This window comes from Salmo salar, chromosome ssa01 (assembly GCF_905237065.1).
Source record: "Salmo salar chromosome ssa01, Ssal_v3.1, whole genome shotgun sequence".
NCBI classification, from domain to species: Eukaryota; Metazoa; Chordata; class Actinopteri; order Salmoniformes; family Salmonidae; genus Salmo; species Salmo salar.
The window spans coordinates 132,948,051-132,974,384 of record NC_059442.1 but is presented as its reverse complement, the minus strand read 5'-3'; the positions used below and the strand labels follow the sequence as shown (position 1 = coordinate 132,974,384).

At 42.6% G+C, this 26,334-nt stretch overlaps 2 protein-coding genes across 2 annotated transcripts; both read left to right on the top strand.

Moving 5' to 3' along the window:
* Positions 1-571: 571 nt before the first annotated feature.
* Positions 572-11,985, top strand: LOC106564089 (pikachurin). The gene is made up of 9 exons (XM_045689838.1): positions 572-1,206; positions 1,649-1,758; positions 8,014-8,100; positions 8,194-8,220; positions 8,351-8,468; positions 8,864-8,999; positions 10,458-10,624; positions 10,714-10,829; positions 10,938-11,985. The coding sequence occupies exons 1-9, from the start codon at positions 1,101-1,103 to the stop codon at positions 11,277-11,279; spliced, it is 1,209 nt and encodes a 402-aa protein (XP_045545794.1). The 5' UTR covers positions 572-1,100; the 3' UTR covers positions 11,280-11,985.
* LOC106564097 (pikachurin) lies at positions 11,532-20,275 on the top strand. Its single transcript, XM_014130093.2, has 8 exons — positions 11,532-11,784; positions 12,652-12,777; positions 12,872-13,115; positions 13,334-13,445; positions 13,626-13,754; positions 17,645-17,825; positions 19,309-19,412; positions 19,510-20,275. The coding sequence occupies exons 1-7, from the start codon at positions 11,739-11,741 to the stop codon at positions 19,329-19,331; spliced, it is 861 nt and encodes a 286-aa protein (XP_013985568.1). The 5' UTR covers positions 11,532-11,738; the 3' UTR covers positions 19,332-19,412; positions 19,510-20,275.
* The last annotated feature ends 6,059 nt before the right edge of the window (positions 20,276-26,334 follow it).

The following is a 26,334-nucleotide window of genomic DNA, read 5'->3' as shown; positions in this document are numbered from 1 at the left end:
ACAAACTGAATTGAATAAACGAAAACAAATAGGGTTCCCAAATATTGGGACTATACATTTAAGAGGGGATTGAGGCCACTGTGTTCTTGGGGACCTTCAACGCTGCAGAACTGATTTGGTACCCTTCCCAGATCTGTGCCTCAACACAATCCTGTCTCAACACTCTCCAGCCTTCGACCTCATGGCTTGGTTTTTGCTCTGACATGTGTTGTCAACTGTGGGACCTTATATAGACAGGTGTGTGCCTTTCCAAATCATGTCCAATCAATTTAACTTACCACAGGTGGACTCCAATCAAGTTGTAGAAACATCTCAGGGATGGTCAATGGAAACAGGATGCACCTGAGCTCAATTTCGAGTCTCATAGCGAAGGGTCTGAATACTTATGTAAATAAGGTATTTCTGTTTTATATATTTTTTTATACATTTGCAAACATTTCTAAAACCTGTTTTTGCTTTGCCATTATGGGGTATTGTGTGTAGATTGATGAGAAAAAAAATGTATTTAATACATTTTAGAATAAGGCTGTAATGTAACAAAATGTGGAAAAGAAGGAGTCTGAATACTTTCCGAATGCAATGTATATATTTCTTGTCTGTATATTCTGTCAATCATTTGTATATTATATTCAAACTACTGTTATACTTATTTTTTTAAAGGGGGACATACTGACAAACACAATTTACCAACATTGTCTCTAATGACTGGTGAATGAATGAACCCGTGTTGTTATTATTCGATAACCTGTGATCAGTCACATAATTAACCCACATGCCGCCTACACCAACCTACCTGCTCACTACCTGGCTGCACTGATAGAAGGTGTTGTCAAAACTGTAGCGTCCGACACTGGAGTACAGTACACGCCCACTGTACTGGTAGGCTACTGAAGATAATTCACGCCGATATGGTCCAGATACGCTGTGGAGAAGGCTGTCCGGTATCATCATCATCATCCGAATGTTGATCGTCTCGCTTGCGCATACACACACCTATTCTCGGAAAACATTTGCAGTTTGCAACGGGGTGCACACTCGCTCAAACGCATTCCTCAAAGTTTTATCCTCTGTGTTTACATTTAATTAACTTTTTCTGAGTTATGGATGTCTTGAGTCAAAAGATACGCATGTGCTTTATTTTGTTGGCGTTACTGAACGCGGTGGGGATATCTTTTGCTGTCAAAAGGACGTACGTCAGAAGATCCGGTAAGTTAATGTCCTCACCTGCATTAAGTTGAAGTTCTGATATTTTATTCAAGTACTTGTTGTGTAGCTTAGTATTTGTTTCATTATGATGTAGCCCAATTCACCCAATAAAAACCTTTCAGCATTGTTATGTTTAGGCGACACATAGACTTTGGTGACTTTTGGAATGCGTTAGTTTATCGGCTGTTATTCGTACCTGTAGCCCGTATATGTTAATGGATGAACTTCTTTTCCCAGTAACGTAATATAGCTGCCGCGGAAGATAGCTAGGTAATATAGGGATGTGAGCTATGCTGTCAACTCAGCAGCTCTATGGGTTTGAAAGCATCCTATAGTACAATTTCCAGTGGACAAAATTGTTAAATACAATTATAAATGTCACTGTCTTTGTTCACTTGGTACTACTGGGTTAAAAATAGTCATGTTTTTCTTGGTTGTGCAGAGCGTCTCCATCCACCTCTGGACATTGAGCTGGAGACGATCAACTGCACTGCAGTCCGGGTCAAGTGGAGGTTACCCTGGAGACACGTCAGTACTGTTACAGGTTACAAGGTAAGATCTACTGTGTGTCTGTCTCACTTGTACACCTCTGGAATGATGATGTTTGAGTGTTGTAAGGAAAACCATATCTGATCTTAGTAAAGTTCTCATGAAGAGAGAGCGACTGACCCCTGCCTACTCTTCTCCCAACACTAAGAAAATAGTTTGTTTTCAATTGAATTTATTCCAAATCAAATTTCCTCCCTTGGTATATCTCTAGTAGACAGAAACCCCATTGTCATGTGAAACTGTGCGAGGTTTGCTTCCCACACACATCATTAGCTACTGCAGTTTTCAATGTACTCTCCCAAGGGGAAATCAGAAAGGATTTGTTTGCTTTTAGTCACTGTTTATATTCAGACTCTTAGTTGTAATACAGAATTGTGACAAGGCCCTGGGCCTGGGAGGAGATGATTAAATTAATAATCCATGCTTAGAGATCCACATGACAGCTTGTAAAATCCTGTAGTCATTTTGTCATCTAGTCAAAGTCATTTTACCCCCAGTCAGTTTCCCCCAGGGGACAGCCTACAAAGTAACTGTGTCTTTATGAGAGTGTTCAATTCTGTCAGATTTCTGGTCACTGCTACCTTTGAGATCCAAAACAAGCCTGTCTTTACTGTATTTTAGCAGATTGTTTGTTAACCGTTTACACTCGTGGGATAGTACCAAATTGAATTGTTTCAAACAGAAGAAAATATGAGAGACCTATGCATAACCATGGTAGCAATTGAAAGGGAACACTTTGGAGATTATGGGGAAATTATCAGACCAAAGGTGAGACACATCACTTCACCTGACACAAGACTGAATACGAATATTACACTTGCTTTTATGTACATTTTGCATTTACTGTTCTTTTCGCAGGATTTGTCGATAATGAAATCAGAAAATTCTGTGGATACATTCAGTAACATAATAACGATATTCATGGTAAATGAGGGGTAGGTGCAACATAAGACCAAAAAAATGACAAGTGTTTGCATAAGAGGCCACACACACCTCTCCAAAGTGTGCACAGTTACTAAATTATTTCAATGCACTTTCATGACTCAAGGAAAGAGCCTTCAACTATGAGGTGCTTTTTTGAGCTCTCCTAGCCAAGCACACTTGTATTTTTTTGTTTGGAAGATAGCCCTGCATCGAGATCCGTTATGCCCAAGACACAAGGGCACATGCCCCCTCAGATTTGCCCTGTTTAAAAAAAAAAATTCTTATGTAAAATGATTTACTAACTTAATTTTTAAGCCCACTTTTTATCATAATTATTTATAAAAATATCTGTAAGCAGTATTTGCTTGGGGGGGGGGGGCACACTGACTGGACCTGCATCCCCACCATCACACAATACTGCTGTTTACGCAATCCAAAAACGGTCCATTATAAATCGCAATCTGGGTCAGGTGGGCATCATTTGAAAGATTATTCTATTGTCAACATGACTAGCTAAGTTATACAATCTTATAGTGTTAAGTTTTCACAAGGCACTTTGGTGCGTATAGAATGGATTCATGAGTGCATTCAGGTGAGTGTTCCGCAAATATGACAAACATAGGCTCATTCTGTTCAGAACAACCCAGGGTATGATGCCATGTTATCCTTATAACTGTACATCGAACATATGCAATTATAAACATTAATGCTGTAATTTACATTTGTTTTATAATATGGAAATGTGAAGTGCACATTTGGACTCGGGTGTGTGGTTTGCTTGTATGACATCACAGCAGTATTTATTATAATCTTCAACAGCTTCGAGTTCTCCTGATTTACAGCATTCCCCTCTCAAGCATAAAAAAATATGCAAAAGTAGCCCAATTGGCAGGAGGGATGGGGGCATCTTCTTGTTGTGCTTGGTGCTGCCATTTAGAATGCCTGTCAGCTGAATCCCATACAGCGCTGTAAAGCGGAGAGTCAAACTCTTAGCGCTGACATGTATAGCATGTTAGCCACTGCGGTCCAATTTAGGTGCTTATCAGTGACCAAATCTGCCATTTTCAAACCGCATATGTGTTATGAGTGTAAAGAGCTGCCAAGGTGACTTGTGTTGTGTATATGATATGATTTAGCAAGGAAAGCCTGTCATGAAGTGTCTTTATGCACATAAAGATGCAGTCCAGTATCTTAAACAACACATTTGTAACATATTGTACGAATTGGATTCATACATTTTTGTATATTTTTTTTGCAGGACGTAACGTACAGTATCATACGAAATGGATGACGTAGTACACAATTGGATGACATAGTACACAAAAACAGTGACCTGTTTTGGCTCGTGAGCATCACTTTTTAAATTACTGGCTGAAATTATGCAAAAGTTTGGGAGCATCACTTTAATGAGGAGAAAGATGCAAACAATTAATACTGAGAAGGATATTTTATTGAATTAAATATACAGTCCCCTAATTATGATATTATTTTACATTTTTTGGGTGGGGCTCTATACTCCATCATTTTGGATTTGAGATCAAATGTTTCATGAGGTGACTGTACATTAATGTCACCTTTTTATTTGAGGGTATTTTCATACATATCTGATTCACTGTTTAGAAATTAAAGCGCTTTATACAGTGCATTCAGAAAGTACTTAGACCCCTTGACTTTTTCCAAGTTTTGTAACGTTACAGCCTTATTCTAAAATTGATTCAATTAAAATGTTCCCCTCAATCTACACACAATACCCCATAATGACAAAGCAAAAACAGGTTTTTAGAGCTTTTTGCAAATTGTATAAAAAATTAAAAAAACTGATATCACATTTTATATAAGTATTCAGACATTTTAATCAGTACTTTGTTGAAGTACCTTTAGCAGCGATAATAGCCTCAAGTCTTCTTGGGTATGACGCTACAAGCTTGGGGAGTTTCTCCCGTTCTTCTCTGCAGATCCTCTCAAGCTCTGTCAGGTTGGATGGGGAGCATTACTGCACAGCTATTTTCAGGTCTCCAGAGATGTTCGATCGGGTTCAAGTCCGGGCTCTGGCTGGGCCATTCATGGACATTCAGACACTTCCCCCCCCGAATCCACTCCTGTGTTATCTTGGCTGTGTGCTTAGGGTCGTTGTCCTGTTGGAAGGTGATCCTTCGCCCCCAGTCTGAGGTCCTGAGCGCTCTGGAGCAGGTTTTCATCAAGGATCTCGCTGTACTTTGCTCTGTACATCTTTCCCTCGATCCTGACTAGTCTCCAAGTCCCTGCCGCTGAAAAACATCCCCACAGCATGATGCTGCTGCCGCCATGCTTCACCGTAGGGATGGTGCCAGGTTTCCTCCAGACGTAACGCTTGGCATTCAGGCCAAAGAGTTCAATGTTGGTTTCATCAGATCAGAGAATCTTGTTTTTCATGATCCGACAGTCCTTTAGGTGCCTTTTGGCAAACTCCAACTGGGCTGTCATGTGCCTTTTTACTGAGGAGTGGCATCCGTCTGGCCACTCTACCATAAAGGTCTGATTGGTGGAGTGCTGCAGAGATGGTTGTCCTTCTGGAAGGTTCTCCCCTCTCCACAGAGGAACTCTGGAGCGACCATCGGGTTCTTGGTCACCTCCATGACCAAGGCCCTTCTCCCCCAATTGCTCTGTTTGGCCGTGAGGCCAGCTCTAGGAAGAGTCTTGGTGTTTCCAGACTTCTTCTATTTAAGAATGATCGAGGCCACTGTGTTCTTGGGGATCTTCAATGCTGTAGAACTTTTTGGTACCGTTCCCCAGATCTGTGCCTCGACACAATCTGGTCTCGGAGCTCTACAGACACGAGACGTATGTGGCAGAGTCTACAGACAATCATGGGTTACAAAGGGAAAACCAGCCATGTCGTGGACACCGACATCTTGCTTCCAGACAAGCTAAACACCTTCTTTGCCTGCTTTGAGGATAACACAGTGTCCCGCCGACACGGCCCGCTCCCAAGGTCTGTGGGCTCTCATTCTCCATGGCTTACCGCCCCAATAGATTCACAGACGATGCAATCGCCATCGCACTGCACACTGCCCTATCCATTTTTACATTACATTTGAGTCATTTAGCAGACGCTCTAATCCAGAATGCATACATTTCATTTTATTTATTTTTTTTCTCTCCATACTGGTCCCCCCGTGGGAATCGAACCCACAACCCTGGCGTTGCACACACCATGCTCTACCAACTGAGCTACACGGGACAATATACCATCTGGACAAGAGGAATACCTACGTCAGAATGCTGTTCATTGACTATAGCTCAGGCTTCAACACCACAGTACCCACCAAGTTCATCATTATGCTCTGGGCCCTGGGTCTGAACTCCACCCTGTGTAACTGGGTCTTGGACTTCCTGACGGGCCACCCCCCCTCAGGTGGTGAAGGTAGATAACAACACCTCCACTTTGCTGATCCTCAACACAGGGGCCCCACAAGGGAGCAACAGCGCCTCTTCAACCTCAGGTGACTGAAGAAATTTGGCTTGGCCCCTAAGACCCGCTGAAATGTTTAGATGCACAATTGAGAGCATCCTGTCGGGCTGTATCAACGCCTGGTATGGCAACTGCACCGCCCGCAACCGCAGGGTTCTCCAAAGGGTGGCGCGGTCTGCCCAACGCATCACTGGGGGCACACTGCCTGCCCTCCAGGACACCTATATCACCCAATGTCACAGGAAGGCCAAAAAGATCATCAAAGACATCAACAACCTGAGCCTCCACCTGTTCACCCCGCTATCATCCAGAAGGCGTGGTCAGTACAGGTGCATCAAAGCTGGGACCAAGAGACTGAAAAACAGCTTCTATCTCAAGACCATCAGACTGTTAAATAACTATCACTCGCCGGCTACCACCCGGCTACTCAACCCTGTACCTTAGAGGCTGCTGCCCTATATACATAGACAGGGAATCACTGGCCACTTTAATAATGTTTACATACTGCTTTACCCATGTATATACTGTGTTCTATTCAACTGTATTTTAGTAAATGCCACTCCGACATTGCTCAACCTAATATTTATATATTTCTTAATTCCACTCTTTTACGTTTAGATTTGTGTATTGTTTGATACTACTGCACTTTTGGAACACAAGCATTTCGCTACACCCACAATAACATCTGCTAAATATGTGTATGTGACCAATAAAATTTGATTTGATTTACAGACAATTCCTTCGACCTCCTGGCTTGGTTTTTGCTCTGATATGCACCGTCAACTGTGGGGCCTTATATAGACAGGTGTGTGCCTTTCCAAGTCATGTCCAATCAATTGAATTTACCACAGGTGGACTCCAAGTTGTAGAAACATCTCAAGGATGATCAATGGAAACAGGATGCACCTGAACTCAATTTTGAGTCTCATAGCAAAGGGTCTGAATATTTATGTAAATAAGGAAAATCTGTTTTTTATTTTTAATAAATTAGCAAAAATGTCTAAGAACCTGTTTCCACTTTGTCATTATGGGGTATTGTGTGTAGATTGCTGAGGCTGTAACATAACAAAATGTGGAAAAAGTCAAGGGGTCTGAATACTTTCCTGAAGGAACTGTACAGGACAGGAGTTTATCCTTAGAGGGTTAATGCCAACACTGTGTAGTACCAACACAGGCTCAGGGAGGATGTTTGGAAGTAAGAAGGACCAGGAACACTTCAATCCTATTAGACATGTGAGTGTACTGCTGGCGCCTTGAACAATCTGCTAATGTGCTGGGAAAGAGAGGTGCGCACATTGATATGGCATATTGTAGTTTGTGAGGTCCTGGTTGTGGCAAGATGCTAATTCAATTGAACAGACTGCAAGCCTTGAGATATTTTTGAGTTATTACAGCTCTTTGTCTCATTTGGAGTTCTGTTGTCTGCTTTTAATAGCGTGACAGAGATATTGTTCAGTGTGGCAGTAATCATATCTTGCTGTGGTTGAGCAGGCAGCTGTACACTAATTGTTCTACCGTAAAACAACATGCAGTTAGTGTTTCAGCTTTGACTATGGCTTGTCATTGTAATGGGCCACATTGTTAAACGATGAGCTAAGTCAGCCCAGAAATCTGATACAGTTCAGTGGGCTACAGTAACTTAGACTCGGTTCTGTTTGTCTCTTATGGGCTCTTTTGTTGTCCTCTGCTATCCTCAACTACCCCCAGTCCTTTAGAGCTCACTTTTGTATACTGACAACCACATGGTTTCCTTGACTGTTTTACAATAGAAATGATCCCAGAGGTGATTAATCTGAGGTGTCCTGAGATGTATACAGATATGTATATTTATAATGTATAATTCTACATGCAGTATTTGTGTATTCACGTGTGTTCTGTTGTAGGTGTTTTACACTGAGATGAGGAATGGCCGTCCAGCAAGTTCAGCAGTAGCAGTGAATGTTCGTCTCAGTCTGGACATGTTGGCTACAGTGAGCTATTTCTCCTTCTATATTGAATACGTTATATTTCCAAGTTATTCTTTCGACAATTTTTCTCTGAAAATCCTTTATTTTTTCCCCCAGGTAAAGTTCAATGGGCACACCATTTTTGTAAGTGTATTTTGCATTGCATGTTCAACTAATATCATTCAACTGAGATTACTGGTAGAATGAGCACAAAATGAGATTCAGTGTTTGTATCTTCCTATATATATTTTTTAAATCTTCCTGTGGCTGTAAGGATGTAGAAATTGGCAGTTTGAAGATGGCAGCTCAGTATGTGTTTAGTGTCGGTGCTTATGGATGGGCAGGAGAGGGACGACACAGCGTGCCACGGAGAGTCAGCACCTTCCAACCAGGTAAGTGGATGGAGCAGAGGGACTCACCTTGGCCAGTCTAGTCATCCTGAATGAGGCGAAAACCAGTGAGCTTACTGCCTGTAGCAATGAATATGGGGCTGAATTTACTGAATGTTTAGAAAAGAGTGGAATGGTAGGAGATGGCACTTTGACTACAAATGGCTCTTCTGGGAATGTCATTTTCAGTTCATTCACTGTACTGTACAACAACAATTTGATGCTGGTGTTGAGGGGATGTTCATGCATCATGGAACCTACTGAATGACCCTTTGCTCCACTGCCCCTGAATGCACCCACGCTTTGAGTTAATAACAAGTACGTGGAATTCCAGAGAAAAGATTTCACATCTTTGATTGTTTTTGTATCTTTCCACACTCCACCACTACCCTCCACAGAGATGTGCATGCCCCCCTCGGCCCCCTCACAACCAGCCGTAGGGGCCGTTTCAGACACTGAAACCGAGTTGTCATGGAAACAGAGTGAAAGAAAGGGAAGCTCACCTGTCCTCCATTTCATTGTGTATTATATCAGGTAAGAGTTGTTTTTCTTCTATTAGAGTGTGACCCAGGCAACCGCTTGTCTTTTTATTTCCTTTACTGCTGTTATTTTTCCTGAAAGTGTGTAATGGTTCAATGTGTCCTTGAATTAACTTGAAGACCACTTTGTCTGACAATATTATTGTTGTGCATGATCTCGGTTAACCCAGAAGTAAAATCTTGCAAAATTTGGTCAGCTGTCTCATTAACTTGTGTGTCTATATGTGTTAGAAATTGACAGTTCTGGCAGTTTGTGAAGTTTCCACCTCTCACAAAAGGAAACTCTGTCTTTCACCAGCGGTGAAAACCCAAAGACCGGAGCTACTCCACATCGTTATCTCACACCTCCCATTCAATCCCGGCTGATTCTTCGGTTTGTCCACGGGAGATTAGGTTGTACATAACGTACGGTGGCTATTTTCATCTCCTGGAACCACTGCTCTTACAGATAGGTTGCCAACACGTTTGGTTTTGATTTTAACAAAAGCAGTAGAGGAAAAACAGTGTCGGAAATATTATGATGAAATATACAGGAGTGCTAAGCCTGATAATGGATTTTACAGTGGTTCACAAGGTTAAGGTCTGACACACAAACACCACAATACTTTGAGAGGTTGACAGTTCAATGGGGACGAGCTGTGTGATTTTTCTATGGGTACAAGGATTTAGAGAAGAACTAAAGAAATAGTCAATTAGTCAAACATTTTGATAGATTTGAATGGACATTCCAAAAGGAGTCATTTGAACAGCAAACCGAGTAAATGTTTGCGTGCAGCCTGTTTGCGTGTTGGGACCAAACAAGGAATGTTAATGATGCTGTGAAGTACCGTAGGATTTTTATTGAGTAATTCATCTCTTGTCTAAACAGCTGCCAGAATGGCCAGATAGCAGATATCCAGAGCCAGGGACAGACCACACACACACAGTATACACCAGAGAGAGATGACTAGAGATGACTATTTGAGTCACAGTCTTTCCTCGCTTGAATCTGTTGTGAATAGAGGATGGATAGTGACTATCATTGAAACTACATGACCGGAGTTGAAGGATGTTGACAAAGACAGTATAATACTTATGAAGGCTGTAGTCAGCATGGATTTGTGGACAAGGGCAACGCGAACATACTTCACTTGTCTATATCTTGCTGAGCTCAGTTTCTGTGACATGCTGTTGTTCACACCTTCACAATTCTATAATGTCTCAACCTGTCCCAGCAATGGCAATATGAGCACGCAATTACTGTAAGCAAGCAGGTGTTTGTGTTCTGGAAGAGCCTGCCTCACACGTGGACGTTGTCTTACGTGTGTAAGAGAGTTCCTAACCTATCCCTTACCCACCTTGTCTTTGACACACTACCCAGTCAGATTGTAATGGCTGATTTAACAAGTTAAATGCATTCACAGTTACTTATACCGTTACCTCAGAGTCTGTCTCTACCTGTGATACCATGCAGACCAGAGCTGGACTCTGAGTGGACGTCCCTAAAGGATCCAGTGAACGGCAGCTCGGTGGTTGTGAGAGGACTGGATCCTGACACTCAGTACCATTTTGCTGTCCAGGCAGTCAATGTCTACGGAGCCAGCCCACACAGCGTCATCGCTGACCCAATATGGACCTTCAGTGAGTGTGGGGAGGCATCTCTTCATTAATGATTTGATAAACTGCTCGTCCAAGTCCGTGATTGTCATTTATTCATGTCTCTGTGTTAGGTGTGCAGGAGGGGGGCAGCGGGAGCTTGGGTCAGGGTTCTCCTGGCAACGGCAACATTAATCAGGAGGATCTGACTGATGTTGAGAACTCTGATTATGGGGCCCTCATTCAGGAGGTAAAAGACAGTGTCATGCAGGCTTCACAATCACCATGTTTCTCGTTAGTTATTTCCCAAACGTTCCAAGTATCTCTTCTTTATTGTGTCCTACTGTCTTTGCTCCAGCTACTTTTCTCTCCAGAAGAAGACAGAAGATCTCTGCCGAGGTCCCGAACATGGAGTCCCTTCTCACACACAGGGGGAGGAGGAATGTCTCCTAGTGAGAACACTGCTGATTCTGGCACCATCGTCACTGCTAACAAGGCAGCCACTATAATATCCACCTCTACCACACCCATTCCTGCCAACCACACCCTTACCACCGACCCAGTTGCCCTCACCTCGTCTCCAGGCCTGGATAGCGTTCTGCCGACCCCTAGCTCAGCCCCACTCCCGGCCCGCTCCACCCTGGCTGGCCCCCTCTCCTCTACCCCTCCCAGCCCAGGTCCCAGTGGAAGGGACAGGTGAGGGGGCTGTATGACCTGGCCTGTGAGAACGCTGTGTGTTCTCTCAACAGTGTGTGTATAGATGACTACCAAAGTGGGGGATCTCGCTGTTACTGTGCCCTGGGCCGAGGAGGGGACGCCTGCTCTCAGGGTGAGACAAGAGAACCACTCTAATGGACTATTATTGCTTAGTTGATGGACACGAGTCTCTGTTTTGCTACTGAATTTGAGCTTATTTGTGTATTATTGTTCTGGGTTTCTTTGTCCTCCAGTTGTAGTGGTGAAATATCCACAGTTTTATGGCTTCTCCCATATTGCCTTTGAGCCACTGAAGAATTCCTATCAATCCTTTCAGATCATGCTTGAGTTTAAGGTAAAATGTTGTCTGTTTCATTCTGAATGTGTTGCAGTTCCTTCATAGAAATAAGCTGTAAAGCTATTTTGTACATCCCAAATAAAAGTCAACAGCAGGGTGACGGACATGAGGCCTTGGCCAATGGGATGGGCTCTTAGTGGGGCGGATGTGGGTGAGTCACTGAACTGAAGCCACTGGATTCTAATACATTAATGTTTCCATCATAATCTCTTACCTCATTTATTCTCTCTGTTGATAAGTTTATCCCTGCTTATTTATGTCATTGCGTGAAGGTCATAGCAAGTAACATGTCAATCAATGATTAACATAAGTGTTTAATGACAGTAGGTTATAAACTTGTATTTGTTCTGAAGCCCTTTGTCATGTCTTATTTTCTGTCGGAACCAACAACTTCCTGGTCACTGGCCAATTTGCCTTCTTTCTTGTTGATGTCTGAATATCCTAAGAACATACTGTCATCTTGAGTCAGTTGTTCAGTAGATATTGTGACACACAGCAGTCCTTGTTGTGTACAACATGTGCACATTAAGACGGAGCAGACAAAGCTTTGATGTGTGGGTCTGCGTCTGGTTCGAATGGCCTAGGGTTGGTGAGATGCGTTTCTATGGCAGCCTCTGGAAGGCTTCCTCCTCATCACTCCTATTATTCAGAGAGACAGAAAGGAAGTCTGTGTTCTAGTTCAATAGGATATGATGAATGCCAGCAGGGAGATGCCAAAGTGGTCAGACACAATAGTCCCTAATGAGCTGACTCGATAAGTGAGATTATGTAAAAAGGGATTTTTGTTTTGGTCCATTTGTGGACTGACACAATTTCTGTCTGTTTTTTCTGTCTGTCTGTCTTTTTTTTACTCTTTCTCCGTATCTATCTTTCTTTCAATATATCTCTACCTCTTTTCTCTTTCTTTCTCTCTCTTGCTCACTTTCATAAACATATATTCTGTATGCCTCTAGTATGACAGAATGTATATACTGTTTAAATGACTGGTATACTATGGTGTATGTGGTTTACCCTGTAGGTGAATGCAGTGCCAGTGTCTGTGAAGGGGTCACCTGTGCCAATGGAGGAACTTGCTTTGCCAGCCATGCAGATGGGTACATATGTCTGTGCGCACTGGGTTATAGGGGTCCTCTATGCCAGGAGAGTGAGTAGCTACCACATCTCCACATTTTCTTATTTTGAACCTACTGTAATTACACACACACCTTACCTGTAACCCCTTCCATGTATTCCCCCAGGCTTCCAGCTGGTGGTGCCGTACTTTAATGCGTCTGTGCTGTCATACGCTAGCGCCCCCTGGCCTCGGTCCTCCAGACACAACCTGTCCTGGATGGAGTTTGAGGTGACCTTCAGGCCGACGGCTCCTGATGGCATTCTGCTCTACAGCCAGGACTCAGCCAGCAGAGACTTCCTGTCAATCATTCTGCTGGGAGGTTACTTGGAGTTCAGCTTCGACTGTGGCTCTGGGACAGCCACCATCAGGTTAGGGATAACAGTAGGGTTGCTTAGTCGTGGGAGAGTCCTGTTTTTGAGAAGCATGCACATTTTTTATATTTCAACATGTTGACGTTGTCGAGCAATCACGTTCTGAAGAAAGGCCATCTATGTGCAGAACCAAGGCATTACATAAATGTAACCAAATAGGAGAAAGGCTGTGTCTGGTCAGCACTGGTAAGGCTGATGTATCTGTTCATGTGCAGGAGTGAAGAGACGCTCACAATGAACGAGTGGCATGAGCTGCGTGTCTCCAGGACGGGCAGAGAGGGCATCCTGCCGGTGGATAACCAGATGCCCACACACAGCCTGGGTGAGGTACAGACCTTCATGGAGCCTGCTGAAAACATACACTGAACATTTCAGTAAAGACTGATCATAATGTATTCAAACCGTAAATTAGAAGAATACTGAAATGTGAATTTGGTCATCTTTGTTGTTTTAAGTAAATGTAGATTGAAGTAAATGTAGTTTGGCTTCCTCTCTCCTGTTGTTCAGGGAGCATTCACTCAGATCAGGTGCAGCGGTCCTCTGTACATCGGGGGCGTTCCAGAACACACCAATCCCAGGACTAAGATCAACGCTGGTGCTGCCCTGCTACACCACTTCACTGGCAGTATCCAAAAGGTACCACAGACCAATGAGCCCCCAGTGTTTGGTTCGTAGATATGACACCACCCAGTAAACTGGATGTCCTGTGGACATTCGGCGTCGTTCCCATTTTGTCCCTTAAGGGTTTCGGTGCAACGTTATCCCAAGGGAACATTCTCTGGGGGACCTTTGTCTAGTTCCCTGTATGTTCCCAGGATGTCACTGAGGACCATGTCAGGACCTTTTTAGGACGTTCTCAGGACTTTCATTTTAATAGTCCTTAGGAGGTGTGAGCATTTCCACTAAAGTGCTAGGGAAGGTTAATGCCAGGACTAAGTTTTTGGGTAGAAAGTCCAAGCTACTTGATAAGGACTCCATGAAAGTGCTAGCTACTGCCCTCATTCAATGCCATTTTGTCTCGCTAGTACTTCCTGGTTTGGGGGCTTTTCTAAGCTTATGTAGGGGAAGCTCCAGATATCCCAGAATAAGCTGATCAGGCTAGTATTGAAGGGGAGTCCACATACTCACATAGGCAGGAGCTGCTTTCAGGAACTCAATTGGCTGCCTGTTGAGGCTAGGGTGTCCCAGATTAGACTGGGTTTGGTTTACGGGAGTATTTATGGTTCTGCGCCCAGATATCTAACTGATTACAAAATAAGGTGTACGCCACTTTCTAAGCAAACTTTGGGATTTATTAAAAAAACTAACTTGAGAATGTGCGGTCCTCCACTGACACTTTGACCCATACGTACGCACATAAACTGCAGAAATTAGAAACTGTGACTCCGTTGGCAGAAGGATGAAACTCAAGAAATGCTTTGAAATTGATACTATTGTGTAAAATAAATCTAAATATTACCTCTCACATATTATATATGAAGAGCTCCCTGGAGTACACACAAAAAAACATGATTTAGGATAATAAATACAGAGTTGTCTGTTATAATAAGGTGAACGTTAGGACAAATTATGTATAAACTGATGCCGTTTTCGATGCCTCAGTCGGGCAGATACGAGTGCACAGTTTCACATATTGTTATCACATGTTCGTTGTGCAGAACTGTCAATGTGATAATGGCCCTGTCATTATCAGTTACAATCAGGGTAATTACCACACCTGAAGGTGTTACACAATTGGGTAGCTTTGACAGTCAAATGGGTGGGTATAAAAAGGCATGCAATTACAAACTGTTTTGGCACTGTTGGAAGATTTGGAGAATGAAAGAATTCAGAGTGAATTTTCAGAGACCAGCAAGATTTACTGGCCGATGATGAGTGGCTTATGAGCCGGTTCTGATTACCAAGCGCTGTTCTCTTGGATCTCTGTGCTGTATTGGGCCCAGCTTTACAGAGAAGCACCCGCAGAAACCAAGCCGTGCCTGTCCCACTTCATCTCCTTGGCAACCTCGTTTATGGCGTCTATAGTCTCTTTGCGTTTGCAGGACTGCATATGTGAGGACACGGCCGCTGGAGGGTTGTGACGCATGAGGTCCGGTGGAGACGCCGGGGCTGGGCGCACTCAGCTTTCGCTCAGCTGCAGCACCACCGACCCCCGCTGGAACATGCAGCGACTAAAAACAATAGAAAATGTCACAATTGTTTGTGTAAATATATGTTTAAACACAACTTGAATGCATTTGGTTGACTCTTTTAAAGCGAGGGAATTCCTATTACATACCTGGATCATCCGGTGCGTCTTGCATGTCCGTGTCCCCCTCCACCTCCGTCACTACTCCACTCAGAAGGCTATGCGCCTTTTGGCCTCCACTTTTATGTCAGACCACTTTTTTATTTCTGAGAGGGTCCGACCTTCTGAGCCAGCAGCATTCACAGCGTCCGCCACATGCTGCCACTCTAACGCCTTTTTGGCATTTGTAATTCCCACACTGCGTCCACCAAACAATATATTTTTTCTTGCTTCAACCTCCCCTACAAGAACTTCCATTTCACACTGGGTGAAATGTCTTTTTTTTAGCCTTTCTGTCGTGATTTGCCGTCATTGTCGTCATGCACTCAGTTTTGGATGAATATTAATTAGGGCGTTTCACTGACTATTTATAGGCAACTATGGGCGTTAAAAGGGTGGGACAAGACGCTCGCTCACATGCGCCACATTGAGTTGATTGTGATTTATGAAGGGAAACTGGCGTGGGACGTGCGTGTGCACAGTTATAAATCAGAATATTGAGTTGAATGGAATGAGTTGCCTCTGCACATAAAAATGACTTCCCCTCTGGGCAGCTTTAAAAATATATTAAAAAACTGTTTGATGTCTTCTGTGCCCATATGAATGACCCCTATGATGTAAACTGCAATGATGAAATAGATGTTCTTCTTTGTTTTTTGTTTTATTATCTCGCTGTCATACTGTGTTCAACCGTGTTGGATCTTACCTAGCCATCTTGTCTCAAGAGGAACACAATGGAAACAAGACCCAGACTTTATTGTGTGTTATCCTCCGTGATTTAACTCATGTGCATGTTTGGCTTTTTCAAGTTGTTTGAGTGCTAGTTTTTTAAAATGGTCGAATTAATAAACTAAACTACAAATAAAACATCAAGTGAACATTCTTTGGCGGACCTTTTTATCGTTCCCGGTTAGCCGCTTTTAAGACGTTCTTGGGACGTTGTGTCATGATCCCCTGGAGGTTTTTGTCAGGTGAGTCCCAGATGTCTCAAACCATTATAAGTAAAGCAATGAAATGGTATAGGAGTTTTTTAAGGTAAATGGTACGCTGTTCAGCTAAAATAGTGTAAACCTTTAATCAATGACAATATGATTACATTTGACATGGTCAGTACTGACTCCAATATGTGATTTGAACTCCCAACCTCTGGGTTTGGGGTATGCTGACCTTTTCTGCTGCACCACAAAGTCTGTAGAAGTTCAGACGTCCCCTCCCTACACATTCATTACCTATAATACATTTCTGCACTTAGAAAAAGAGTGCCATCTGCACTACTATTTTAGTTAAGTTAATATGACTATTCTCTTATTGATTTAATTTCAGCAATTTGAGTTTTGGATTTTGGTGTAGTTGTCTAATGTTGGTGGGGCATATTATTCTGTTTTAATGTTACTCCTGAATATAGTCGTTTTTCTTCAGTATATTTTGCAAAGTGTAGGAATAGGCCTACAGGTGAAATTGATACAGACATGGCGGCATAGCAGGAAGATCGGAAGGCTGTGAACCAAGAGGTTGTGAGTTCAAATCCCAGGTGAGGACATGTTAAGTAATAATTACTGTATGAAAAATACATACATTATGTATGTCAAAATGTGTCAACTGTATAAGTTGAAAACACTATGTGAAAAGCACTCTGTGTCCCCAGCATTGCCAAAAGACAAAGAGCTGTGACTGGATCAGTTGTTCACCAATCAGGGCCTTGATGGGCTTGGCAACAGTAACAAGGGGTGATGTATAATGAAACTAGGTTGTGGGTGGGGGGGGGGCTGGGTTAAAAAGAAAAAAAATCCACAGGACAAACCGGGAACTAGACAAACACCTCCACGGGACCATGACAACATCCCATGAAAGTTAGAGGCCATTCATGGGACCATGACACAACATTCCAAGAAAGTCCTAAAACCATCCCGGAACAAACCAGGAACTACACAAAACCTCCAGCGGACAATGACACAACGTCCTGACGACTTTAGGCAACCATTTCATGACGTCCCGGGAACGTCCCAACAACTCATTATTGTTTGCAGGGCATGTCCCCCATAGGAAATGTAAAAGTTTCTAATCTCATCGCTGTCAAATACACTTAGTGACCTTTACTGAAGCTATGTGGTTCTGTAACAGTATTGTACATAATGATTGCTGTGGATACATTACATAGGGCATAACTAACTATTTGTCTCCACCCTCCTTTATCCTTATTGACTGTTCCATATTCCTCTGCCGTTCCCATCTCTATCAGATCACTCTTAATGAGCGCAGCATCCGTCTGCCCCAGGACTTCTCTGACGGGGTAAACATAGAGAACTCCCTGCACCCCTGTGTAGACTCCCCATGTGCCAACAGGGGCACGTGCCGCCCAAAACAGGCCTTGTATGAGTGTGACTGCCCCCTGGGATACACTGGAAAGCACTGCCTGCAAGGTCAGACCTCTCACTGCTATACTATATAATGCATGTGTATGCTGCATGCACACATCTCTAGTGTGCCCACCTCTCACCCTCTCTCCTCTCTCTCTTCTCTGACCATGGTATTGCTGAGCAGAATGTGGGACTTTCTGCATGAACTGTAAGTCTCACTGTGTGTGTCATGTTGCTCCGGTGCATAATTATACAATGACATATAACAATAAGCTGTATAACAGCATGTGAAAGCATGTGGCGTTTACTTGTAATTGGAAACAGTCTATTGATTTGAATCTGTCCATGTGAAACGTTGTAGTGTCATCTAGTGGAAATTGTGGGTAAGTACAGGTTCCCCTTTACTGTGCCTTCAGGAAGTCTTCACACCCCTTGACTTTTCCCACATTTTGTTGTTAAAGGAAGATTTTTTTTAATTGATTTTAAATTGAGATTTTGTGTCACTGACCTCCACACAATGCACCATAATGTCAAAGTGGAATTATGTTTTTAATTAATTTATGAACATGTCTAAAAATGAAAATCTGAAATGTCAGTACATATTCAACACCTTTATGGCAAGCCTAAATAAGTTCAGGAGTATGAATTTTCTTAAGTCACATAAGTTGCATGGACCCTGTGTGCAATAATAGTGTTTAACATGATTTTTGAATGACCACCTCATCTCTGTACCACACCCATACAAATATTTGTAAGGTACCACAGTCGGGCAGTGAATTTCAAACACAGATTAAACCACAAAGACCAGGGAGGTTTTCCTATGCCTCCCAAAGAAAGGCAACTATTTTTAGATGGGTAAAATTTTTAAAAAGTAACAAAAATCATTGAATATCCCTTTGAGCAGAAACGGAATAGAGCTAAGCACAGGCAAAATCCTGGTTGTCTGCTGTCCACAGACACTGGGAGACTTTCAGCAGGACAGTAACATAAGTCTAAATAAACACTGGACTTGCCTACCAAGATGGCATTGAATGTTCCCAAGTGGTCTAATTACAGTCTAGACTTTAAAAAAATGGCTGTCTAGCAATGATCAACAACCAACTTGATAGAGCTTGAAGAAAAGCCTCCCAGCTGTAATCGCTAAGGTGATTCTGGACTGAGGGGTGTGAATAATTATGTAAATGACATATTTCTGTATTTCATCATTTCATTCATTCATCAAAATTTCTAAAAACATGTTTTCACTTTGTCATTATGGGGTATTGTGTGTAGATGGATTAGAAAAAACATATATTTAATCATTTTTTTAATTAAGGCTGTGACACAACAAAATGTGGAAAAAGTCAAAGGGTATGAATACTTTCTGAAGACACTGTATATGGCATCGGGTCAAGGCAGTCAGGTGACCTCTTTCACTATTCCAGCCTTTCTTTGGCTCAGAAATATTGACGTGTTGACAAACAATTACGTTTCCTGCATTTACACAGCGATTTGTTGGGAGTTTGCTTCCTGGTGGTGTGATGTAATGAGGTTGTCTCTTTATCAGAGATGGCCAGGATGGGAGCCTGACAGTGGACCACTATGAGACCAGTACAGGGAGATCACCAGGCAACATGAGACAGCTCAATACCAACAGCATGGTGTACCTGGGTCAGTAGTGCTGTTGATGGAGATAGTAGGGGTAATGGTGGTGGTGGTGGGAATATTGATGTTGAAAATAATATTGATGATGCCATGGTTCCTGCAGGTGGAAGGAAAGAGGTTGGCTTGTATACCCATGGCCAGTACCTGTGGGGCCTGGTGGGCTGCGTTTCTTAGCTCTCCCTCTACTGACTACCACCTCTCTCTAGTGGAGGATGCAGCCGCTGGCAAGAACATCAACACATGCAGTCCCTGACAGCTGCTGACCTCGTTTCCCTGAGCAGACTATATCATGTTTTAGAATTATGTTCATATTTACTGTATGTCTTGGGATGAACCCAAACACGCAATTGATGGTTAAACTTGCAACTATTTTATTATTTATTGTTGTTTTTTTTATTGTAAAGAATTTCCATTGTTTTGAAAATGTATGATTTTTATGGGATTCCCGTCTCATGGACAGTAGAGGCATGGAACTCAGCCTTCTAGAATCTCTTTGTGCCTGATACTGAGGTGTGGTGTTTTGTACTGTCAGATACTGCTATCCAGCTGTTTTGTGTATTTAATCCCGTAATACATGCATCGTATTTACTTTATGTTCATATTCTTAACTCTTATTATTTCTTATTGTTGTTGCATTGTAGAGAAGGAGCCTGCAAGTAAGCATTTCCTTGGACGGTGTACACCATGTGTATTCTGTACATATGACGAATACAACATTAAACTTGTATTGTAACCATATCTGTCAAAGGAAATGTATAGGATGTATATGTATTGCAATATGCAGAAGATTTTCTGGATGTGGAAATATATACAAATGCCATAACATGTCCTGACATGTCTTTTTAGAAACATAAACATTTTAAACAGCATGTTATATTTGATTGTCTTTCATTGAGAAAGAATGTGGTAATATTGTCTTGACAGGTGTACCACTAAAGTTACCTTTCTTGTGTTGTGTCATAACAGAAAAAAAAGGTTTTAAAACTGAAACATTATTTTCCCAAACAACTGTTCTTTGCAGACTGGAGCAGTATGCCTGACTGGTCCTCCAAAGTAAAACGTTTTGTCACCTCTGCTCTTTGTGGTTGTTCCTGGCCACCTACTGGGCCAGAAATAGTCTGCCAGACTCCTCCATACAAACACATATACAGTCCTTGTTATATTGTCTGCCATAGAGGAACAATAGCTCAACAGAAAGCGATGGTGAAAGGACATATAAACCATTCCTAGAAACGTTCATGCACATCTTCCGCTCAAAAAGATGTCTGTCAGAAATTGGTGAAAAAAAAGAATCTTATTTTCAGTAGGAGAAAGAGCAAATGTTCTGTTTTCTTTTCTGCAAATCTTAAGGCCATTTCTGCCGTTCCAGGTGAAAATGGTCTTAAGATTCTCAGAACAATTACTCCTTCTCCTACTGAAAAAAAAGAAATTGTGAGTGCTCTATTTCCATCTAGCATGTCTTGCAGCGTGTCGTGTACCTTTTTCTATACAACAGATTCATAGCGGAAACCTTGCTTGTTAGGAAGACACCCCTGTGCTGCTCACTGATGCACTCACAGTATAATACACACTGCAAAATACTCACACTGTATTATACTCATGCTGTATTATACTTGGTGTACATTACTCGGTGTACAATACTCATACTGTATGATACTCACTGTACGATACTCATACTGTACGATACTCAGTGTATAATAGTCATACTGTACAATATTCATACTGTACAATTTTCAGTGTATAATACTCATGCTGTACAATACTCACTGTATAATACTCATACTGTACAAAGTAGTGTTGCCAGGTTAACAATACCTCAACCCAAACCCTTGCAAATGACAGAAAGAATGCATTGGTCGCTGATCAATTTATATAAGGCAAAAGCATGTACTCAGCTGGAAAAACATCCTCCTCAGCCTCTCATTGTAACCGGGGAAGTATAAATAGCTGCGATCTGACTTTTCAGTTTTAGTCACGATGACATCCCAGGTCCACTGTTAACAAGGTGTGTATGACGAGATCCTTGTCATTGACTGTCCTTAAGCAGACTGCTACAGTTAATTACGGTGTTCTGTATTTCAGCTGGATAAGCTAAGAATACGATGTTATCTGGACAGTTTTACCAAGCGGTAATGATGGGTCTGCTCAAAATCACTTTGCTCTCTCCCATCACTGAGCCCAGATAGAGGGAGACAGTCTGTCTGGTTCTGGGGACTCGGAGGGGGGGGCTTCAGGAGCCTCCAGGAGCCTCCAGGGGTCCGTGAGCAGAGCGGTGGCCCCATCTTACCCCACTAATCCCATCTCACCTCACATTCCAGTTACCTGGGGATACAAATGTCAAACACATCAGATCTAGGTGAGATATAAAGAGAGGCATACAGAGAAACAAAGACTGACAGCCTGGGCAAAGATGCTGAGGTGTTCTCTCGGACTCATTACGATTATGCTGACAATCAGAAGCTACAAGGACAGTATGATGTGGGTTCTTCCCTGAGAGCTGTTCCTAGAGGCCTGAGATCCTGTGGACACCACGGAACAAAACAGTAAAGCATTGTGGCTGCCGTCCACTTCTCATTGTCTTACCTCAAGTTGCCTGTACTGTAGCTTTTCTTGAGAACCACTGAAAGAAAAGGAACTGTCAACACTTTCTAGAGACTGTTTATTTTTTGTAGGAGGTTAGATCAGCTTTAATATTGCAGATAGATTGTGGGTTCTGTCAATGTAACTGTTTGCATAATTTCCATTCCCCATATATATATATATATATATATATATATATACTACCGTTCAAAAGTTTGGGGTCACTTAGAAATGTCCTTGTTTTTGAAAGAAAAGCAAAAATTTTTGTCCATTGAAATAACATCAAATTTATCAGAAATACAGTGCAGACATTGTTAATTTTATTATTATTGTTGCTGGAAATGGCTGATTTTCTTTAGACTACTTGAGTATCTGAAGCATCAGCATTTGTGGGTTCGATTACAGACTCAAAATGGCCAGAAACAAAGACCTTTCTTCTGAAACTCGTCAGTCTATTCTTGTTCTGAGAAATGAAGGCTATTCCATGCGAGAAATTGCCAAGAAACTGAAGATCTCGTACAACGCTGTGTACTACTCCCTTCACAGAACAGCTCAAATTGGTTCTAACCAGAATAGAAAGAGGAGTGGGAGGCCCCGTTGCACAACTGAGCAAAAGGACAAGTACATTAGTGTCTAGTTTGAGAAACAGGCCAATTTATTGCTTCTTTAATCAGAACAACAGCTGTGCTAACATAATTGCAAAAGGGTTTTCTAATGATCAATTAGCCTTTTAAAATGATAAACTTGGATTAGCTAACACAACGTGCCACTGGAACACAGAAGTGATGGTTGCTGATAATGGGCCTCTGTATGCCTATGTAGATATTCTATAAAGAATCTGCCGTTTCCAGCTACAATAGTCATTTACAACATTAACAATGTCTACACTGTATTTCTGATCAAATTGATGTTATTTTAATGGACCAAAAAATTTATTTTCTATAAAAAACAAGGACATTTCTAAGTGACCCCAAACTTTTGAACAGTAGTGTGTGTATGTGTGTGTATATATATATATCTATAGTAGACTCTGGGAGTTGATGTTAAAACGAACAGCACCTCAGATATTCCTCCACTAATGGTTAAAGGTAGACTCTGGGAGATGACGTTAAAACGAACAGCACCTCAGATATTCCTCCACTAATGGTTAAAGGTAGACTCAGGGAGTTGATGTTAAAACGAACAGCACCTCAGATATTCCTCCACTAATGGTTAAAGGTAGACTCTGGGAGATGACGTTAAAACGAACAGCACCTCAGATATTCCTCCACTAATGGTTAAAGGTAGACTCTGGGAGATGACGTTAAAACGAACAGCACCTCAGATATTCCTCCACTAATGGTTAAAGGTAGACTCTGGGAGATGACGTTAAAACGAACAGCACCTCAGATATTCCTCCACTAATGGTTAAAGGTAGACTCTGGGAGATGACGTTAAAACGAACAGCACCTCAGATATTCCTCCACTAATGGTTAAAGGTAGACTCTGGGAGATGACGTTAAAACGAACAGCACCTCAGATATTCCTCCACTAATGGTTAAAGGTAGACTCAGGGAGTTGATGTTAAAACGAACAGCACCTCAGATATTGAGATATCTAGCTAATGACAAATGGTCTTCAAATTGGTAACTGTACAAAATAAAATGCTCATATTGACAAAGAGAACATTAGCATCATAAAGACTAGAGATAAACAGGGAACTGGGCCTTCCCTGTGGCTCAGTTGGTAGAGCATGGTGTTTGCAACACCAGGGTTGTGGGTTTGATTCCCATGGGGGGCCAGTACAAAAAGAAGGAAAAAAAATAAAAAATGCATGAAATGAAACGTATGCATTCACTACTGTAAGTCGCTCTGGATAAGAGCGTCTGCTAAATGACTAAAATGTAAATGTAAATGTATATATATAAATATATATATATAAACTGCTCAAAAAAATAAAGGGAACACTTAAACAACACAATGTAACTCCAAGTCAATCACACTTCTGTGAAATCAAACTGTCCACTTAGGAAGCAACACTGATTGACAATAAATTTCACATGCTGTTGTGCAAATGGAATAGACAACAGGTGGAAATTATAGGCAATTAGCAAGACACCCCCAATAAAGGAGTGGTTCTGCAGGTGGGGACCACAGACCACTTCTCAGTTCCTATGCTTCCTGGCTGACGTTTTGGTCACTTTTGAATGCTGGCGGTGCTTTCACTCTAGTGGTAGCATGAGACGGAGTCTACAACCCACACAAGTGGCTCAGGTAGTGCAGCTCATCCAGGATGGCACATCAATGCGAGCTGTGGCAAGAAGGTTTGCTGTGTCTGTCAGCGTAGTGTCCAGAGCATGGAGGCGCTACCAGGAGACAGGCCAGTACATCAGGAGACGTGGAGGAGGCCAACAACCCAGCAGCAGGACCGCTACCTCCACCTTTGTGCAAGGAGGAGCAGGAGAAGTACTGCCAGAGCCCTGCAAAATGACCTCCAGCAGGCCACAAATGTGCATGTGTCTGCTCAAACGGTCAGAAACAGACTCCATGAGGGTGGTATGAGGGCCCGATGTCCACAGGTGGGGGTTGTGCTTACAGCCCAACACTGTGCAGGACGTTTGGCATTTGCCAGAGAACACCAAGATTGGCAAATTCGCCACTGGCGCCCTGTGCTCTTCACAGATGAAAGCAAGTTCACACTGAGCACGTGACAGACGTGACAGAGTCTGGAGACGCCGTGGAGAACGTTCTGCTGCCTGCAACATCCTCCAGCATGACCGGTTTGGCGGTGGGTCAGTCATGGTGTGGGGTGGCATTTCTTTGGGGGGCCGCACAGCCCTCCATGTGCTCGCCAGAGGTAGCCTGACTGCTATTAGGTACCGAGATGAGATCCTCAGACCCCTTGTGAGACCATATGCTGGTGCGGTTGGCCCTGGGTTCGTCCTAATGCAAGACAATGCTAGACCTCATGTGGCTGGAGTGTGTCAGCAGTTCCTGCAAGAGGAAGGCATTGATGCTATGGACTGGCCCGCCCGTTCCCCAGACCTGAATCCAATTGAGCACATCTGGGACATCATGTCTCGCTCCATCCACCAACGCCACGTTGCACCACAGACTGTCCAGGAGTTGGCGGATGCTTTAGTCCAGGTCTGGGAGGAGATCCCTCAGGAGACCATCCGCCACCTCATCAGGAGCATGCCCAGGCGTTGTAGGGAGGTCATACAGGCACGTGGAGGCCACACACACTACTGAGCCTCATTTTGACTTGTTTTAAGGACATTACATCAAAGTTGGATCAGCCTGTAGTGTGGTTTTCCACTTTAATTTTGAGTGTGACTCCAAATCCAGACCTCCATGGGTTGATAAATTGGATTTCCATTGATTATTTTTGTGTGATTTTGTTGTCAGCACATTCAACTATGTAAAGAAAAAAGTATTTAATAAGATTATTTCTTTCATTCAGATCTAGGATGTGTTGTTTAAGTGTTCCCTTTATTTTTTTGAGCAGTATATATACAGTGCATTCTGAAAGTATTCAGACCCCTTGACCTTTTCCACATTTGGTTATGTTACAGCTTTACTCTTAAAATTGACTAAATCGTTTTTTCCCCTCATGAATTGACACACAATACCTCATAATGACAAAGCAAAAACTTGTTTTTAGACATTTTTGCAAATGTATTAAACATAAAAACTGAAGTATCAAATTTACATAAGTATTCAGACCCTTTACTCAGTACTTTGTTGAAGCACCTTTGGCAGTGATTACAGCCTCGAGTCTTCAAAGGTATGACACTACAAGCTTGGCACACCTGTATTTGGGGAGTTTCTCCCATTCTTCACTGCAGATCCTCTCAAGCTCTGTCAGGTTGGACGGGGAGCGTCGCTGCACAGTTATTTTCAGGTCTCTCCAGAGATGTTTAATCAGTTTCAAGTCCAGGCTCTGGCTGGGCCACTGAAGAACATTCAGAGACTTGTCCTGAAGCCACTCCTGCGTTGTCTTGGCTGTGTGCTAAGAGTAGTTGTCCTGTTGGAAGGTGAACCTTCGCCCCCGTCTGAGGTCCTGAGCGCTCTGGAGCAGGTTTTCATCAAGGATCTCTCTGTACTGTGCTCTGTTCATCTTTCCCTCAATCCTGATTAGTCTCCCAGTCCCTGCTGCTCAAAAACATTGCTACATCATGATTCTGCCACCACCATGCTTCACCGTAGGGATTGTGCCAGGTTTCCTCCAGACGTAACTCTTGGCATTCAGGCCAAAGAGTTCAATGTTGCTTTCATCAGATCAGAGAATCTTGTTTCTCATGGTCTGAGAGTCCTTTAGGTGCCTTTCTGCAAACTCCAAGCGGGCTGTCATGGGCCTTTTACTGAG